The sequence below is a fragment of the Phasianus colchicus genome, chromosome 6, assembly GCF_987193195.1.
Source record: "Phasianus colchicus chromosome 6, bPhaCol1.hap1.1, whole genome shotgun sequence".
NCBI lineage: Eukaryota > Metazoa > Chordata > Aves > Galliformes > Phasianidae > Phasianus > Phasianus colchicus.
The window spans coordinates 32,955,995-32,976,529 of record NC_143441.1 but is presented as its reverse complement, the minus strand read 5'-3'; the positions used below and the strand labels follow the sequence as shown (position 1 = coordinate 32,976,529).

The 20,535-nt window shown below is 38.7% G+C and overlaps 1 protein-coding gene across 3 annotated transcripts in view; it reads right to left on the bottom strand.

Annotated features, from left to right (window-relative positions):
* The window catches only part of LOC116243230 (ATP-dependent translocase ABCB1-like), a 43,376-nt gene that overhangs the window by 3,636 nt on the left and 19,205 nt on the right, over positions 1–20,535 (bottom strand). For all 3 annotated transcript variants that reach the window (XM_090142862.1, XM_090142863.1, XM_090142864.1), the window contains 12 exons: positions 20,289–20,450; positions 18,329–18,499; positions 17,375–17,521; positions 16,249–16,353; positions 14,613–14,690; positions 12,789–12,872; positions 11,845–12,048; positions 9,215–9,315; positions 8,173–8,313; positions 6,778–6,934; positions 3,086–3,283; positions 621–827 (listed from right to left, as the gene is read on the bottom strand). In XM_090142862.1, coding sequence (XP_089998988.1) covers positions 621–827; positions 3,086–3,283; positions 6,778–6,934; positions 8,173–8,313; positions 9,215–9,315; positions 11,845–12,048; positions 12,789–12,872; positions 14,613–14,690; positions 16,249–16,353; positions 17,375–17,521; positions 18,329–18,499; positions 20,289–20,450 — 1,755 coding nt within the window. The remainder of the gene's footprint in view (positions 1–620; positions 828–3,085; positions 3,284–6,777; positions 6,935–8,172; positions 8,314–9,214; positions 9,316–11,844; positions 12,049–12,788; positions 12,873–14,612; positions 14,691–16,248; positions 16,354–17,374; positions 17,522–18,328; positions 18,500–20,288; positions 20,451–20,535) is intronic.

Below are 20,535 nucleotides of genomic sequence, written 5' to 3'. Positions count from 1 at the left end.
AAAACTGCTTTTCCCTTCAAGGTGCTGCTTAATTTATAGCAAGAAGTCCCACCATACACAAGAATCAACTTATCAGAGCAAGAAAAGCAAGAAAAAGTGGTAACAAGATGATGCCTTTCTGCCTGTTTTCACAACCCAGCTCCTGAGTGATTTCCTACACTTGGCCAGTGAGGTGACTGTTGGAAAAAGGAGGGTTGAAGCAGAGCTCTGGGTCTGCCTTAGCATTTTCCTGTTGCTTTCACTTAACTGGAGGAAAGCACTTATCTCCTTTTCCAGCACTTCTTTTTATGTCTTCTGCTCTTCCATGCAGCACATCTATAACTTGCCAGAGTGCCAATACCAATTAGGCTATTATTTAACAGACACTACTCCTGGAGAGATGAACACCCCTCCAATTCAGACATGAGCAGCACTGGAATTGAGTAATGCCTACAGTCACTAGCACCTCTTAGATCTCAGATCTTCTAGGTGATTAAAAAAAAACAAACAAACACACAAACAAAACAAATACGAATGTCAAATTCAGCAAACTTGGGAAAAACAAAATATTTTTCCTGGTATTTCCTTAGAAAAACATGAATATAGGCACTATACTTTTCCCCCATTTGCAAGGTAATTACCTTTGGTAATGATTCAATGAAGGAATGAATATTGGCTGCTTTTGCTGCACTAACGATTTCCTCATGGGGCACCTCCCGACTGTTGTCCCCATATGCAATATTTTCAGCAATGGTGCAGTCAAACAGGATTGGTTCTTGTGAGACGATACCAATCTGAGCTCTCAGCCATTGGATATTTAGTGTCTTTGTATTTCGGCCATCCAGAAGCTAAAAGACCAGAAAGAAGATAATATGATCACAGTACTTTATCTTTGGCTTTATTACTGTTAATCATATATTTCAATGTTTTTTATCTAGCAACATTGCAGCCTTTAGCAGCCAGGGCATTTCATGCCCTCAGTGTTGGCTTATGCAGTTTCGTGCAGCAGTAGAGGCAGGCAGATGAGTGTTAAAGCTTTTCTATGTTTACAATCAGTAGAATATGGGGCCCTGGCAGCCTGGTCTAGCATTAGGTGGGATGGTTGGTGGTCCTGCGTGTGGCAGGGGGGTTGCAGATTCATGATCCTTGAGGTCCCTTCCAACCCTGGCAATTCTGTGATTCTGTGAATATGATCAGAAATCTCTATAAACCTAGACAAACTCCAGCTATACGAAGCCATTTCACTGCCCCCTACTTGTTTATCACTCCATCTAGAAGAGCTGATACAGATCTACTTTAGCTGCCAACATAGTATTACTACTACAGACATTTGGTACTACAGTGGTGACAGAAATACCTAATTCAGAAACCAAAAGAAAATCCATACCACATAGTGCTTTTACTCCTTTTATTAGCAGCTTTATCCCATCTCTGTTTTCCTAATCCACATGTCCTGGCTTCTCAAATGACTTTAATGGGGGACTGTAATGGGCACAGAGTCCTAACCCCATAACTGAATATCCTCTTTGCACCCCAGGGAGAAGTCTTCTACCACCATTTGCTTGTGTAAAATGAGATATGTGTGAAAGAGTATCTGCACTGGAGCTCCTTCTCTTCTTGTATTGCACTTATCTGGACATCAGTATCCACAGTTCTATGTTTAGCTGTCTATGCTACGAGGATGACTTATTTTGTCAAAAATATGGATCCGTATTTCTGCTTTATCCTGATGACTTCCATCTAAAGCAGAACTAATGAGTCAGATTCTTCAAGATCCAAGAAGAAACCTTTCAGATTTTCTCCCTCCCCCCCCCCCCATTTTCTCCTTACTCAGTTTGTATCCAACAGATGAAAAAGGACTCAATTCACAAAGTGCTGCTGTTAGAAGAATTGCTGGTGCAGGAAAAACCCAAATGCAGCTCTCCAGCAATGAACTAATTAGTCCTGAGCTGAAAGCAGAACTTCTCTTAAAACACTCTTCTTCCTGTAGCCAGAGCTACCCAAATCTGACATAAGCATCTCTGTCTTACGTTCTGGACTAGAAGGGCTCTGTATGCGAGCAGCTTTGCAGCCACAGCTTCCTGGACTGTAAGAAATCATGGTGCATTGAGGTGACTTATGTACTACTAATAGCAGTAGATGGATGCGAATATAATTACTGTGTAGCTATAGCACCAATTAAATCAGAAATTCTTAACAACTCTCTTAGGACCCGTGTGTCTTAATGATTTTTTTTTTTTTTTTAAATCATAATTACCAGGCAGGTAAGAATTGGAGAAGTTTAAGATCTGCTCTTACAGACATCTGACATCTCACTGATGCCATGTGCATCTGTGCAGCCTCTCTCTGAGGTTGGAGATGGATAAGTAAATGACCCAGAGTACGTTTGAGATGGCTTCATGGATTTTGAAAACAAGCAGTCAGTCACAGATAAAACTGCTTTTTATCAGTTGTGCTACTTTCAGAATGGATCAGCTGTCAATACCTTTGCTACATGCGTACCTTGGTAAGGGTGGTGATCATAGAAATGAACAGAAATAAGGTGAGAGAGTCTGCTTATGCCCTTTAAACTTAGAACAGGCCTCAGCCCTTACAAATTTGCCATGGTATCCTTTTCTGTTTGTTACAACACACATTCAGCACTAAAAGAAATACAAAGATCTCTTCAGAAAATAGCTCTAGGGTACAATATAAAGAAGGGGCTGCTATTACAACTTGTAACCTGCACTCATCTTACTGAAAACAGCAATTTCTAACAATTAGTCTGGACTGAGCCTCCATGATACTGCTTCTGTCTCTGGTCAGGCCAATGTAACAATTTCTCTCCACTGGACCTTGTTCTAGTAACTCGAAACAGCACAGGAAATCTAGAAATTTTACTTTACTTTCACCATGATTGTATAGAGAATATTGAAAATCCATGTGTTCTTGCCTTTAATTAAAAAAAAAAAATCAAAAATGATATTAGAAACACCAACAAAAGTGAGTCATTATACAAGCAAATACTTAGGAACTTTTTCTTTTAAATCATCAAATAAACTACATGAGTAGAATTTATTAAACACGTGTCACGTACACAGCCTACATCTCTACAGGGAACACTTACCACCTCTCCATTGAGCGGATCATAGAATCTCTCAAGCAACTGAACAACAGTGCTCTTTCCACAGCCACTGCTACCAACAAGGGCCAGAGTTTGTCCTTTTTCTACTGCAGTGTTCAAACCTTGGAGCACTTTGACCTCTGGGCGGGTTGGGTATTTAAATGCCACATCTTTGAATGTGATGTTTCCTTCAAATATTTTCTAATTGAAATGGTAGAAATAGATGAGATGTTTTTAGGATAATCTAACATAAAAAACCTATAGTATAACAGATAATAAGAGTCTAAGAAAAACATTCCTAGAAGAGATCAGTGGGAATTTTTCAAGTGAATCATACCTTTCTTTACTCCATAGAAATTAACATGCAGTGAGAAGCTGCTACAAAAATACAAGTTCTCTCCTAAATATTCTACTCTGCAAGTATATTTTAATAAAGGTTTACGGAATCAAATTTTAAAGTAGAATGATTGCGCTTATTTCAAGTTAACTTACTATAAAATAGGTATTTGTGATATGGATATTGCCCACACAAGAAGCAATTTAGTTCATATAAATAATTATATATAAAAAGAAAGCATGCAAGTGAACAATTAACACTTAGCTTAAATTTATATTTCATGAGACATCATTGCTAGTCTCCTCTAAAACACATATGTATATAAAGGCAAGTGCCTATATATGGATATATATGCATGTATGTGCACAAAGGCTGCTCCAAAAGTAATGCCTTCTATTCCATTATGTTGGCCAGTGATGTCAGAGGCAGATGTTGACAGTGTATTGCAGTAGAAGTTGAACCTTTCCACCCATATCCCATTACATTTTATTGCCGTGTAACACACGGCAGCAGAGGGGCAGGCTGACAAAACGGTGTCTGACATATAAAGCAAAGATGTGGAACTGAATTCCTCCATGCAGAAAAAATTTCACCCATTGACATTCATCAATGCTTGCTGAACATTTATGGAAGTGAAACAGTGGATGTGAGCACAGTGAGGCAGTGAGTGGTGCGTTTCAGCACAACTACGTGAAAGACAAGCCACCCTCTGGTCACGCACAATTTCCACACCACAAAATGAAGAGTCTCAATCCACACAAATCAGCAGATTATGAGCAGCAAAATGCATACAGGGCTGATATCAGCTTCAACGTGATGGAAACGATGGTGACAATGTTGGAACATCACAGTTTGTGCCAGGTGGGTCCCACAAATGTTCACACAGGAACAAAATGAACACCGTATGCAAGTATGTCAGGACCTATTGAACCATTACAAGGCTGAAGATGACAGTTTCCTGGATCATGTATTACCAGTGATGAGACACAGTTATCACCACTATGAGGCAGAGTCAAAACTGCAGTCCATGGAGTGGCAACATGTGAATTCCCCACTGAAGAAAAAGTTCAATATGTGAGTAAAGTGATATGCACTGCCTTTTGGAATAGGAAAGGACAGATTCTACTGGATTTCCTTGAGCCAGAACAGAGCATCAGCTCTGACCACTACAATGTGATGATGACTAAACTGAAGGCTTGAAGTCCCAGAATCAGGCCAGAGGAGACGACAGCCTCTCTCCTACAACACAGTAACTTCAGGCCCCATACCCATTTGAAGACAGCAGAACACATTGCCAATCTTGGCTGGACTGTCTGACAACACCCACCATATACTTGGATTTGGTGCCTACTGACTTCCATCTGTTTGAGAAAATGGACAGCACAGGGAGCATTTTCTCAGCAACAATGCCGTCATAGCAGCTGTGAAACAGTGGATCACTTCTACTGGTGCAGATTTTTAAGAATGCAGCATACAGATTCTTCCTTATTGCAATTTTGCTATTGCAAAAATGCCTAGATAATAGTGGTGACTATATTGAAAAATAGCTTTTTATATGTGCACGTATATATATAGGTGTAACATGATGAAAAGTGCAGCAGAGCAGCAAGATCCCAGATTGCAGCAATGAGAGTTTACTCAAATGCAACATCCATGGGCACAGAAACGAAGAAAAGAAGCTGCTTACCTTCAGAAGGCCTCAGGTATGCAGGGATCTCCAAAGAAATACCTTTCCCTCCACTGCCAACCCTTAAATGAGGTCTGGGAAGGGGTGGATCCTGGCTGCATCTCTTATGGTTGATCACTCAGGTACATTGCATACACCTGAGCTCCCCTGGGTTGGCCCTGCCTTCCCACCAGGTGCTCAATCACTAGTTCAAGCTGTGACTTAGCATTTCCACTACAAGAGAAAACTCCAAAAGTAACAGAGAATCACAGAATCACCAAGGTTGGAAAAGACCTACAAGATCATCCAGTCCAACCATCCACCCAATTATCACCAATAGTTCTCACTAAACCATGTCCCTCAACACAAAATCCAAATGTTCCTTGAACACCTCCAGGGTCAGTGACTCCACCACTTCCCTGGGCAGCCCATCCCAGTGTTTGACCACTCTTTCAGAAAAGTAGTATTTCCTAACGTCCAGCCTAAATCTCCCCTAGTGCAGCTTGAAGCCATTCCCTCTAGTTCTATCACCAGTTACATGAGAGAAGAGGCCGACCCCCAGCTCACTACAACCTCCCTTCAGGTAGTTATAGAGAGCAGTAAGGTCTCCCCTGAGCCTCCTCTTCTCCAGACTGAACAATCCCAGCTCCTTCAGCCGCTCCTCATAAGGCCTGTGCTCCAGACCCCTCACCAGCTTTGTTGCCCTTCTCTGAACCTGCTCCAGGGCCTCAATACCTTTCTTGCAGTGAGGGGCCCAAAACTGGACACAGTACTCGAGGTGCAGCCTCACCAGAGCTGAGTACAGGGGGACAATCACTTCCCTGTTCCTGATGGCAACGTCGTTATGATGCAAGCCAGGATGCCATTGGCCTTCTTGGCCACCCGGGCACCCGGGCACATTGCTGGCTCATGCTCAGCTAAGCATCAATCAATACCCCCAGGTCCATTTCCTCTACTCAGACTTGTAGCCACTCTGCCCCAAGCCTGTAGTGTTGCCTGGGGTTGTTGTGGCCAAAGTGCAGGACCCGGCATTTGGCCTTGTTGAATTTCATCCCATTAGCTTCAGCCCAGCTATCCAGCCTGTCCAGATCCCACTGCAGGGCCTTGCTACCCCCAGGCAGCTTGGTGTCATCCGCAAATTTACTGAGGGTGCACTCCTCCTATTTATTTTATTTACATAGAAACTACAAGAGATACAAAGAGCACAATAATATTATTTGATTGAACAAATTCTCAGCTAAAAAATACTATTTTTCAGAAGTCATCACCATTTTCTATGCATTTTCACCAGTGATGCAGTGATGCAGTTGCACCATCCACCACCTCACTGTGCTCACATCAACTGTTTGATTTACATAAACATCCAACAAGAATCAAGGAATGTCAATGGGTGAATTTTTTTTTTTCTGCATGGAGGAACTCAGTTCCACACGTTTGCTTAATATTCGCTTCTGTGTTACACTCCATTTTGTCAGACTGCCTGCTACTATGCTGCCATCTGTCACACAGCAACAAAATGGTAGGTAATGATATAGGAAAACTTAAACCTCAGTTTGGTTGAATGACTCAGATGTGAATGAGTTCACAGTGTACTTGTCTCAATGGCTTTGATGTGAATGACAGGAAGAAAAAGCAGGCTTGAAATAAAGTAGTGGTGCATGACATACTGTGCATAACACCATGTTTACTTACAGGTTTCTCCCCTTCCTCACTGTAGCTATCTATTAATGGTACTCTTTCAAACAGCAGAAACAAGTGAGCAGCTGACATCTTGGCTTTAGCATAGTCTGGAGTGAAAGAAGTGCTTTGTCCTAATGCCATTGCACCAAATACAATAGCTGAAAACACTCTGTAAAAATAAACAGGAGAAAACTTGTTACTTTTACAGCTCAGGCACAAAAAGCTTCTATGGCCAGAAGAGGGTCTTCAGACAAATAACTACTCCTTAGTAAGGTTGAGAGAGGGTAAAAACTTCAGAATTTTTCCTTCACTGAGAAAATCTGTAATGTCTTTTTAGGGAGGACAGTAGCTTCCCATTCTTGTGGGAAGCTGGATTTATTAGAAGTTGATGTTTTGCTTTCTCTTTCTATTCTCAATGCATGAGGTGCGGTAGGATGTGTTGTTCGTTGCAGTACAGTTTCCTCATCTATAAAGCTGCAGTTATTAGTTTTGGAGATTTATGGAGAAATTTGTCACTCAACATTTCCTTTGAAAGGCCCAGTCTTCCTCACACAGTCCAGTCCTTGAGTTCAGGAACAAAAGGCAAAGGGGCAAAGGATGCAAGCATGAAATTGGAGTCAGCAATGAGCAGTACAAGAATAGGTACACAAGAAAGGATTCACATGATTGCATAACGAAAGGGATGCTAATGCTTGTACATGAGAAAGTGTTGCTGTAATCAGCGTGAGATGAATGTTTAGCTTCAGTAGTAATTTTTGCCAGGCAAGAGTGTGGCAAGTGCTAAAACAAAGCATGGGGTGTGCATGGAAGACAACGTGACTATTGACAAATATAGATTGGAATTTCATCTGCAGGGAGTTGAAGGAAGACTTGGTTAGATGTTGGAGATGAGGGAGGTAAAAGGGTGGAAAGGTGCCAGCTGATAGAAGCAATAGCATCCGTTCATTGCTAGCACTTGAAGAAGCTTTTCCAACTCTACCTGGGAATCTTTTAGAATGGGCATTTGTTGAATCTTTCTCCTGCTCTCTACCTCTCTTGCCCCAGGGCTCATAATTTCCTCACTTTTGTTTCACTCATTACTTGCTCCACTTATCTTTTAATCTTCCCCACCTATGCTCCCTACAGCTAGGCCATGTGATTCTGTTGTTAAAGAAAACTTGTTGGTCATGAAAACAAGGGATGGCTTGGCCTTGCCTAACGTTGTTTTGCCTTCCTGTGTAACCTGATCATGAGAAAATGCAGTCTAAAAGTGACACATTTTGGATTTGTTGCAATGTGAGAAAGGAGGGGGAGTGTAAGGATGGAAGTATTTAGGTGGTTTTCTTTCAGTTGTATTTCACGATTCCTACAGGAAAATCAAACATTTTCCCAGATGGACCCAAAAGAATCTAAAGAGGAAATACTTACAAAAGCACATCTTTAAACCGCATATGTCCATTTTTTACTAGATATGCACCAAATCTAAAACATCCAGCATAAGTGAAGTACATAATAGCTTGTGTAAAGGCAAAAGTAAATCCGAAGATATGTGCCTTTTTTACAGAATTTCTGTAATGGAAAAAATATATTATCAGAATTCTATTGTGCACTCAGTTGTAGCAACCAAGAATGTGATCAGTGTTGTATAACTCAAAGGAATCCACAAGTCTTTATTAGCTTAAAGTAAAATATCTCCAGTTCTCAGTCCTAACCTAAAACATTATAATTTCTGTTTTCTTTCTGCTTGCAGAAACTCGTGACAATATTGGTACAGAAGAAAAAAATACTCAATATTTTGAGCATGCACAATTGGTATTGTTTTCACTGCATGCATTCAATAAAACAATGTAAAAAATAATAATACAGGTGCAATTTAAAGATTCACCTAACAGATGAGAATAATCATCAAGAACTTCAGAATTTCTACTGAGCAGACACTACTTCAACAGAACAAATCTTTGTGCTTTTTCTTATGTTGAACCAAAAATCTTAAAATAGGTTGTGACATTCATGAGGTTTCACATCATCTACAACAGTACTTTGATAAAATATCAGAGTGTGCAAATAATTGAACTGCTGTGCAGCTCTGACATTCTGGTTCCCTCCTGGGAAAACCCCATTGATTTTAACAGGGATCTTACCTAAGCCTATAGGCAAAACATGATTTTTGGCTTGTTATGCAATGTATTTACTCAGAATGAAGGCCTCATTATAATTAGAAATATTAAAAGTTTGCATTTCAAGAATTATGGCAGCTAATAACCCTATTATCATGGTTCAAGAAAACTGTTATTTAATCAGAGTGCTAACTTGAACAGGAAGATAATCTGTACTTTCCACGTTCAAGCTGAGTCTGGAATTAAAAACTTCATGATGCGTTGACAGAAAATAAATGTGATTCAGCTGATTGTGATTTGTGCTAATTTTAAAAAGAAATATTGTAACATCTTTCCAAGAAGCTTTTTATTACCTGTATGACACTTGCAAATTTTGTCCATACATGTACTCAAATTTTCTTTCCCGAGTCAAAGCAACAACAGTTCGAATATTTTCTATGGCTTCAGAAGCAATCTGTAATATCAGAAAAACAAGATTATATGGAAATTTTTAAGCCTAATCTGCAAAACAGAATTTAGAATGACTATGATAGAAGTGACAGAACATAACTACAATACTGTTGAAAGTGCATGATTGCAATATTTGTAGATATGCTTCTGATAAATAAAATCCAATAAGCATGTATTATAGCAGTGAAGTTGAGACAGCATGCATTTTAGTACAGGCCAGCAATGGGAGCTTACTCTGCAGCAGGCCTTTGCAACTGCTATCCAGCTTTAATTGCTAGTACCTGGTCTGGCTAAACTGAACAAGCCTTCATCACCTTCAAATGGATTTGGCCACAAATTTGATCTCACCCTAAAAGAAACAACCTTTCCCAGTTGCCTTCCCAACATTTTTGCAATACTAGAAGTCTTTAAAAACTCTGACAGGAGAAAATCAAATCTACTGCAGATTCATAAAAATATGTATTTTCCTGGCCCATAGGACAGCTTGGCAGCTAATTCCTATTAATTTTATATCTGCACATCTTCCCATTTTGCGATAGAAAAGATAAATAATAAGGTTAGAAGTTTCCAAAATGATTAATGATGTTATGTACTTGAACTTGACTGAAAACAAGTGAAAGTTCAGATCTTCATTTTCTTAATACTCCCCTAGTATAAAGGGGAATTACTTGCAGTTAACTAATATCATCAGCAAATGTTTTCTTATAGACAATTTATTCAGGCTTAGACAACAATTCAGCAAATAAAAAATCAAAATGTAAAACACATTGAAATGTGTTTTTTTTTTTAAGTAAATTCATAAAGCACTAGCTCCAGCTAGTAATTTTGTTCCAATGTACTGATTTCACAAGAAAGAAAAAAAAAACAACAAAAACAATCCTTATCTTTTCTCTAGAGAGTCATCTAGGACTTAAGCTCGTCTTTTTATGTACTATCTCCAGTATGAGATTTATATGCTGTAAAATCCCACTGCCTCTGCAGAAGCTCTCTGCCCTAACCCTAAGACTAACTCAATCATAATCTTAAATCAACCCTAATTCAACCCTAGCCTTAAACCAACCCTAACTCTATACCTAAACTATCTCTAAGCCTAATCATAACCCCAACCCTAACTCCATGTCATATGCTCTTCTTTTGTATAAATGGAGATAATTGGTTCCATTATATGTGTATGAATAACTCTCATGCTGATGAGGAAAGAATGAATATTGATTCTTTACTACCTATCAATAAAAGTAGTTTATTTCGGTCCCTGATGTGTGAAGATGCCACTTCTTCCTTGATGTTTTTCCAGGAAGAAACTCTCTTCTAAAGAGAAGATTTTTACCTAGAGCTAAAATAGATGTGTGGTACTTCTTTTCCTTCTCGTTTGCTTGATAGATTGAAAGTGAAACATTTTGCTGATTTGCTGTGGGAATAAATATGCTTTAAATTTTGCCATAAACTGTGGAGCTGAAAAAAAATATTTAAATTTATAGTCTGTCAAAGGCAGGTATTCAGGTCATCGCCTAACAATCATGTAACAGTTCTTACAAATAGTCTCTAAGGCAGTTGGCATGCAACAATGATAAGCAGCTGTAATCAACTTGACTATGAAATAACTTTAAAATATTCCAGTGCATAAGAAAGCATAAGGTTACTTGTTTGGCAAGACTGTATGAGTAATTAGTGACATCATTTTGAATTTCTTCTTGATTGTCCTACCAAGTAAAGAAGAATTTGCTGTTGTTGTTGTTGTTGTTTTCCTCAATGTATATATTGTTTTAAAAATAAATACCTTTTAACTTTATATTTTAATGTCTAACAGAATATCTCTGTACTTGTGAATTATCAGCCCTTACCGCAAAGGAAGCAAATATGACTTTCAGTCTTCAATCAACATTCTCTGTTTCTTTCCAAATCACAGAATCATAGAACAGCTTAAGTTGGAAGGGACCCCAAAGATCATCATGTTCCATTCTCCCTGCCACATGCAGGGCCACCAATCTCCAGAACTGGAAGTAGACCAAGTTGTTCAGAGCTCCATCCAACCTTGTTTTGAACACCTCCAGGGATGGGGCATCCACAGCCTCTCTGGGCAGCCTGTTCCAGCAAATCACCACCCTCTCGGTGAAGAACTTCCCCCTGACATCCAATCCAAACCTTCACTCCGAGAGCTTAAAACCATTGTCCCTTGTCCTATCACTGTCTATCCTTGTAAAAGGTGATTCCCCTCCTTTTTTATAATCCCCTTTTAAATATTGTAAGGCTGCAAAGAGGTCTCTCGCAGTCTTCTTGTATTGCCAAAATTGCACTGGATTCAAAGGAATACTCCTTTGTGAGACCTTGCTTGTTAAATTCGAGTTGCACTTAACGTTTAACTCATGTTTTCAATTTTCAGCTTTGTATTTTCTGTATCACCATTTCATCAGTACAACAATGCAGACTGACTTTGAGAAAAAGTATGTTACTCATCCAACCAATGTCCCTATAATTATCACTATGTAGCACAATATAAAAATAGATATTAAAAAAAAAACAGCACTGAACCCACCTCTCCTAAGGTTTCTAGTTCCTTTTTATCTTTTTTTGCATGTCCAGCAAGCATCTTCATTTGAATCATTCCTGTAATAGCAATAATTGGCACAATGGCTAAAAGCAGAAGGGTCAACTGCCAGCCATAGATCAATGACAAAACAATCCCAGTCCCAAGATTAGCTATGTTTTGGGCAACTAATGCCAGTCTGGAACCTGTAGCCTGAAAAAGAACAAAATCATTATTGCAATGGCTTTATTTTGAAACTATACAAAATATTTGTCAATTAGGTAGTTGTGATTTATTTAACAGAAGACATCTGAAAATCCTTGTTTTTAAATAGTTTGCAAACTTGAATGATTTATCTTAACTGTTTGAAAACTATTTAAGTACCTTTTGTACATGGAGTCTGAAATGATAATTTTTAAAACTTTTAAACTTTCAACTTGAAAAACACACAGTGATGCAATGACAACAATCCTCATTTAGAGACGTATTTTTATGCATTTTGTTGAGCTGGGCGTTTAGTATGGAAATGTGATGCTGTTTAGACATCTAAACAAGTTGGACAAATAAATAAATGAATGCGTTGGATGGCTCATTTATACTGGTGTTAACAGGATTGAACACTAGTATGAACTAAATCTTTACCACATTATCATACTGCAAAGATATCTATCCATCCACCTTAACTACTGCTATGATATTAAATTTTTGTGTGACACCAAACATAGAATCATCGGATTCTTAGAGTGGGAAGGGACCTCTGAGTGCCATCCAATCCAACTCTCCTGCAATGAACATGAACACCACAGCTAGATGGTTGCCCAAAATATCCTGAACAATTTTTAAAAAATAAGAGTTTCCAGAGAATAGTGAGCAGGATTTCTACCACTTGTATCCCCTCTGTAACTTACTCCATGCTAAATGAGGTCTGAAAAACGCCAGTGCATGTTACTTACTCCTTTCACTTGTGAGGCATCATTAGCAAGTCTTGTAATTAATTCTCCAGTGCTATTTTTAGGCTCATCAAACCAGCTGATCTCCTATGATATGAAATACACTTATTATGATCTCAAAAAATTAAGTCTCTACATACCTAATTAGGCGACTTAAGATAACTTAATCACTTTGGCTTATGACTGGATGACACATGATTCTAGTACTTTCTGTGCAGCTATAAATTCAGTAGACCTAAAGGCTCAGTAAAGTCATAGGATCTCCAAACTCAAAGCTAAGCTAACAATATGTATATGCTTTTTGTAAGAACATAAACATTACCACATTATTTCATAATAAACACAGTTTTACAAGATATCTTTGTTCGAATTTAACGTATTTTTTTTATGATCAGATGTTCACTAAAGAGGAATACCAAGGAAATAGCCATTTGAAGGAAAAATATTTGGATGTGTAACAGACATCTGCAAAGACTACTAACAAAAAACGTATTTTTTCCTGTTACATAGCCTGAAGGGCTGCAGCCTGTGGGAAGCACATGCAGGATCAGTTTGGGAAGGGCAGCACTGCATGGGAGTAACCCCAGGTGGAAAAGGGGCAGAGGGTGACCCTGAGGGAGTGGCAGAGATGAAGCACTAGACTGACCACAGGCCCATTTCCCTGCACTGCCTGGAAGCAGGAGATAGAAAAGAGTGGATGGAGAGAAGGGAATTTCAGTTTGTGTTTAGTTTCTCAGTGCTCTGTTCTGTTAGAAATAGGCAATAAATTACATTAATCTCCTTATAAAATGGTTTGAATCATAGAATGGTTTGGGTAGGAAGGGACCTTTAAGATCATCTAGTTCCAACCCCTCCTACAGGCAGGGACACTTCACTCTAGACCAGGTTGCTCACAGCCAGCCTGGCCGTGAGTGCTTCCACGGTGGGGGCACCCACAGCCTTGCTGGGCAACCTGTTCCAGTATCCTTTCATAGAACCATCATCACAGAATCTTATGCCAAGTCTGTTTTCCCTATGACAGTAACTAATGAGGCCTTCCTGTCCTTATCTCAGTCCATGAGCTTTTATCATTGTATTTTCTCTCCCTGTCTTTTTGGGGAAGAGGAGTGAGAGAGCCATGTGGTGCCAAACTGCCCATCAGCACAAAGCCACACACCTTGCCACCACACTGACTGCTTAGCTACTAGAGACTACTGTGTTTGAATTTCAGCCTGGTTATCTTAAAGAGTTTCATTCTGCTACTGAATCTATTTCCACTGACAGCAGAGACCTCTTTCTGCCTCTGCCCACTGCTTTGACCATCAGTGGCTCTTTGACTGCTGTGCAGGAGAAGCTACCAGTGCAGTGAGTGCAGCTAGTGAGATATCCAGGTCTTATGGCCTTCAGTAGTATTATTTGTGATCCTGCCTGGTAGCAGATCTGAAGGCAGATCTGAATTTCAAATTTGGCCTCTTAAAGTACATCCTACTTTCTCTGGGCCTCAATCTAAGGTGGCTTTGATTATATTAAATATGCTAAATAAACAGTACCATCAAATTGAGCTTTCTTACACTGGTTTTAAATGGCCTTCCCTAGTCAGTCACATCAATTAAATATTTTAAAAATATCTATTTAGACCTGTTATGAAATGTTTTAAAAATATCTATTTAGACCTGTTATGAAGATAAAATCCAGTTTCTAAACTGAATTTAAAAAAAATCATTGTGAAATCTTTATAGATATGATCTCTGCATGTCTACTTAAATACCCAGTTTTGGCATGAAAACATACAAGCTTTTCTAAAGCTTTAGAAAGCTAACTATATCATGCCTAGTAATGTACATTTACCTGTCTCAGAATTGCTCTAAATGCCATGGATCGAAGCCTCATTGTGAGGATTTCTCCAGCTTTACCAAATGTGAAACCCTGCATGAGAGAAAGAGTCTTTTAAAAAAAATTACCTAATTACAGTTTCTGTCTTTTTCAGGCAGTAAATCAATTACCTGCATACAGTATGAAGAAGAATATCACTACATAAAATATATTCTAATTACAACTGAGGTAATCAAAGAATTTTAGAGCTAAATTTGGAACCTGAAAGGGTACGGAATATAATTACACTTTTCTTTTAAGAAACAAGTATGTATCACATAACAGTTTTCAAGCCCCAGGAAGCAATGATTTAATTGCTGGAATACTTAATTGCACCTGATCTCAAACCAAAGCTAGTCACAGGCTCGGTGGTATAAGCAGTAAACCCCTACGGTTATTTTAGGCAATGCACAAATACCAGGGATTTTGCTGCTCTCTTAAGAGCTTACAGTAAAAAAGTGTAGTGCTACTGGGAGCATTATTTTCTAGGGGAGAGCTCTGAGCCTGCAGAGACACTCACTGACCTCAGCACAATTCGATATGCAAGGAGTAGTGTTGGTAAATCTGTCCATTCTGGGCCAGGGCCATGCAGGATCAGACCACATAGGAGTGAGATGGGAGACATGGGAAGACACGTTTTAGTGTGGAAATAACCCTAACAGCTACTCCAACAATTCTTTTTTCTTTTTCCAGTGGAACACAGAAGTAGGAATTTTGAGTTTGGTTCTGCTTGAGGGGAGGAGAGGTGCCTCAAGGGCATTGGGGTAGAAAGTGGAAAGATTGTGTTCAGACTTGTACAGATCTTAAAGCAAGATTGACACAAGTAGTTGAGCAACAGCTAAAGGGATTTGTGCATGTAAATTGAGATATCCATCAATTCACATGACAGATGACTTGATTTATCTATGGACATGGCAGTTTTCCCACAACACATGTAGTTCCAGGCACTGGTAAGCACACATACCCATGGAAAAATGGTGTGCAAATGTGAATTTAGAGTCTGTTTCAGAAAATACAGTCAAAAGGATTTGATCCTGTACAATGGAAGGATGAACTTCTAAACAGTGAACATGAAATATTATTTAACTTTCATGGTACAGAGCTGTAAATAATCTTACACTAAATATATGGTGTGTTTTTTTCCAGAGACTTTTGGTGCAAGTTTTCTCAGAAATGGAAGGGGCTGAGTGCAGTTCACGTGGGTACACGTTGGGCACAACCAGCACAGATGCTTACAGCACTGCTGCACAGAATGCAGGGCAGGTGATGAAGTATACATTTACCCAAGACAGAAATGCTACCCTACATCTGATCTGGGCCTGTGCTGCCAAATTGCTACCTGTATTACTTTCTGTATTATTCTGTCTATTTTTCTCCAAAGGCTGTGCTAGAGGTAGGCCTCACAGCCAAAATTTCCTTCGCTGGGGAGACAGAGATCAGGCTACACCACAGAATACATTTCAAACCTCTTACAACCTTTTGAACACCTGATAGTCAAAGATCATCAACACTTTTCTCATGTACTGCTCGATACCAAGGCACAGAGAGCTTAACTCACAATTGTGATACAGTGTATGAAATATTGTGAGCACTTATGGTATCAAAAACTTACCTGAAGAAAAGATGTGACAAAAGAAATGAGTCCAAAACCTAAAAAGAGTAATGCGTATGTGCTATTTGTCTCTCTCATAGCAGCCTTTCCTTTTTCCACAAACATCTATAGGAGAAAATTTTGAAAATTAAATTTCATTAAGTTCACACACAATAGTTTCCCTTGTTGTTTTCACATACCTGCTGTATTCTTAACAGAGACTTAAAGGAAAAACAAGTCTATTTATTGATGAGTTAAGATGTTTTTCCTTTGAAGACCATGAATCTGAAGTGATTATACATGTTCTTGTGAATGAAAGCTTCATTTGTATTTTTGACAAGATAAATCAGTAACATGTCAGTGAATAAACCCACATCTGTAAATTATTATTGGAATTTACACCTGCAAAAAGCTGAGGCATGTCTTAAGACATTAAAAGAGCATTTCTCTGTGATCAGTGGCTGAAGATTACTATGTATTAGTGACTAATTAGTGAGAGAGAAGAATGGTTTTTACAAAACCATTATTTTTTCTATATAGATAAAGAGATTTCTATTGTTTGCTTTATATTTGATAAAAGAATTAAAAAAAAAAATAGAAATATGCATTGTATGGACAGTTTTCTTGATCAGAGAAATAGTTTTCCATTTACAGCTTCCATGTGCTTATTTATCTCACCAGTGAGTAAATGAATATTAAAGCTGTAATATGCTCAAACTATTCTTACACCTTTATATATGATAAAATATTCACAGTTTGTGATGCAAGATCATACAGTTTTGTTTTACCATGTTTGCAGAGCAATAAAGATAATACCCCCAGGTTTGGATAAAACAAATAGGTTTTATAAAATTGAGGTAATGAGGATGAAGCAGTTTCAGAGAGATCACAGGAGAACCTCTCCTTCACCAAAGTTTTGTGAGCTGATCTGCTCAAAGACAACAGAGATGTCTCATTGTTCTGTGAGACTCTGAGCAGAAATTCAGCATTCTCATAGCATGGACCTTCAGCCACTCTTCACCTTTTCAGGCAAATTGAAAAAATGCAGCATTTAATTCGATTGTGCTAAACCAATTCAAGGTTTATAAAAACAATAAACAACAATGAAAGATACAGCAGATAAAGTTCTTCTTGATTTTATACTTACCCCTATAACATCTGAAATCATGACTGAAAATATAGGTTGTAAGGCCCCATTGATAATTGCACATAAAGTTCCAACAACAAAGTAAGGCCATTCAGTTTTATTCAGTTTCATAATTTTAAAAAATGAAGACGAAGGTATATTTTTATCCTAGAATAAAAAGATTCCATCAGAATAAATATAATACATCAACGGAGAGAAATGAGAGTTGTGTGTAATACTTCTGATCTGCTCTCTATCTCATATTCTATGTAGGGAAAATCCAAACTGTTCATCTTTAAAAATACTTTAACTACAGAAATTCTGTTACTCAGTAACCAACATTAATAACATAAAAAATAGAAAAAGATCAATGAATGAATATGTTCTCTCAAAGGCTTAGTCACAAGCTCCACCTACCCTTTTTGAGACCATCCTGACAAAGAAATTGTGGGAATTTAGACCACTTTTTCCATTTGATGGTATTGAATGTTGTATAAATTGCTCCTTACTGCTGAAAATAATGTATTGTTTTAGCTCATTCGTTAAAATGATAACTGTACCTTCATTGTCAATAACTATTTGTTAATGCATATTCATTTTAGACAAAAATAATAAGTATTCTCTATTTTTTTATGACCGATTCCCCGTTTCTGGTTTGGTTCCACAAGTAAATAAATTAACTTGACAGTTAAGCTATTCCCACACTAAAGTAAATTTGTTTCATAATATTGTTCAATTAAACTGTTTTAGTATCACAATAGAATAGATTTTAGTTTCAGGGGAAAAGAGTGTTTCCATAGAACCCTTCCTCCATGATTCTGTCATTTCATCCGTCCTTAGCCGGATAGGTAGGTTGGAGGTTGTGGTTTTTAAAAGATTTTGTTAAAAGTCACTCCCTGTTGAGTGGGATCATGCTTCTTTCTTGTCCCATTAGTTATGGAAAACATATGCAGGTAAGAATACATGGACACTCACAAGCTGATCAGCTTTTTCATCAAGTTCATCATTCTGTATTCTGAACCTTTTAATGCTTTTCCGAGTGGACTTTCTTTTCTGTCCAGTCAGTACTGATCCATTCAGTGCCTCTTCTGAGACACTTGATGTATTATCATCTTCTTCCTGTAACTGACCTTCAGTTTCTGATGTCTGAAATGAAACACAGTATGACGCTAAAAATCATTTATGGCTATATTGTCCTGTACATTCAAATGTTGATCAGTTCTAAATAAAAACAACAGTCTTCTGTTAAATAAATGGAAGATTAGTAAGAACTGTGCAATTTTACAAAACCACAAGCAAATATTGAAGTTTTATCAAGTCCTCTCTATACTCAGTGGAAAAAACGTCATTGTGCTAACACTTAAAAGGAAAAAAAAAATTAGCCAGAATATTTTTCTCATTTGTTATCATGTTAAACTGTTCTGACAACACACAGCTGGTGCACTCCCTAGTACTTAAATAAACTGGGGGACGAACTCCTTGAGAGCAGCCCTGCGGAGAAGGACTTGGGGGTCCTGGTGGAAGAGAAACTGGACATGAGCCAGCAGTGTGTACTTGCAGCCTGGAAGACCAACTGTGTTCTGGGCTGCATTAAAAAAGGGGTGGCCAGCAGGGAGAGGGAGGTGGTTGTTCCCCTCTACTTGGCTCTTGTGAGGCCTCATCTGCAGTACTGCGTCCAGGCCTGGGGCTCCCAGTACAGGAAGGACATGGAGCTCTTGGAGCAGGTCCAGAGGAAGACCACTAAGATAATCAGAGGGCTGGGGCACCTCTTTTATGAAGAGGTTGAAGGAACTGGGCTTGCTTAGCTTGGAGAAGAGAAGGTCCAGGGAGACCTCATTGTGGCCTTCCAATACTTGAAGAGAGCATAAAAACAGGAGGGGGAACAAATGTTTACATGGGTTGATAGTGATAGGACAAAGGGGAATGGTTTTAAGCTGAGACAGGGAGGTTTAGGTTAGATCTTAGGAGGAAGTTTTTCACACAGAGGGTGGTGACACACTGGAACAGGTTGCCCAAGGAGGTTGTGGATGCCCCATCCCTGGAGGCATTCAAGGCCAGGCTGGATGTGGCTCTGGGCAGCCTGGTCTGCTGGTTGGTGACCCTGCACATAGCAGGGGTGTTGAACTAGATGATCATTGTGGTCCTTTTCAACCCAGGCTATTCTATAATTCTATGATTCATAAGGTCCATAAGAGAAGTCTTCAGCATGATGAAAGAGACATGAAGACTACAAGCTATTTCAAAGTTAAAACCTCGTAGAAACAGATGTTCAGAAGACAGTTTGAAAGAGAAAAAAAATATTCTAGATAGACTTGTCTGAATGACAAAACTGCAGGAGCCTGTGTCAATATAATTCTGGTGATTTGGAAAAGTACTTGTGTAAGAGTTTGCATTATCACAATGAGGGTGATGAAGCACTGGAGCAGTGACTTGCAGAGGGTGTGGAGTCTCCATCCTTGGAGGCATTCCAAATCCAACAGAACATGGCCCTGGCAACCTTGGACCTCAGATTCTTCCCTGTGTTGGACTAGAAGGAGTTGGGCTAGAGAAGATACCAAGATCCATTAACCTGAGTTATTTGATGATTCTATAGGTTGGAAAAGGAATCTGAGAAGTTATCAGTTCCAGAACTTTGTTTTTGTTAGCACAATCTTCATTTTAATTTTCTCACATACTTTGCTTTTAATGTCATACTTCGCTTTTAATGTCATACTTCTTAAAAACTTTTATGTTCATAATTACTGTAATTCAGAGCTTTGAATCAAACTTGCACATTTTACCTTTATTTCTTTTTCTTCTTATGAAGTTCAGTACTCCTCAGGAAAGGTTTTTTCCCTAGAGTTTTTCTACTGAGAAAACAATGCAATGTTGGAGGTACAATTCAGCACCACACAACATAATGAAAGTTACGGAAAAAAAATAATGAAAAAGCTACCTGCATATTAACAAGTTTGTAGTAAACTCCCTTCTGTTCCATCAGTTCATCATGAGTCCCCTGTTCTGTGATGACACCGTTTTCAAATGCAGCTATAAGATCTGCGTTTCGAACTGTTGACAAACGATGAGCGATAACAAGAATAGTGCGGCCCTTCCTGATCTGCAGACATTATAACGATGGCTCCACATTAGCATTGTCAGGTACATTTAATATTTCCTCACTTCATACTAAGGTTAAACAAAAT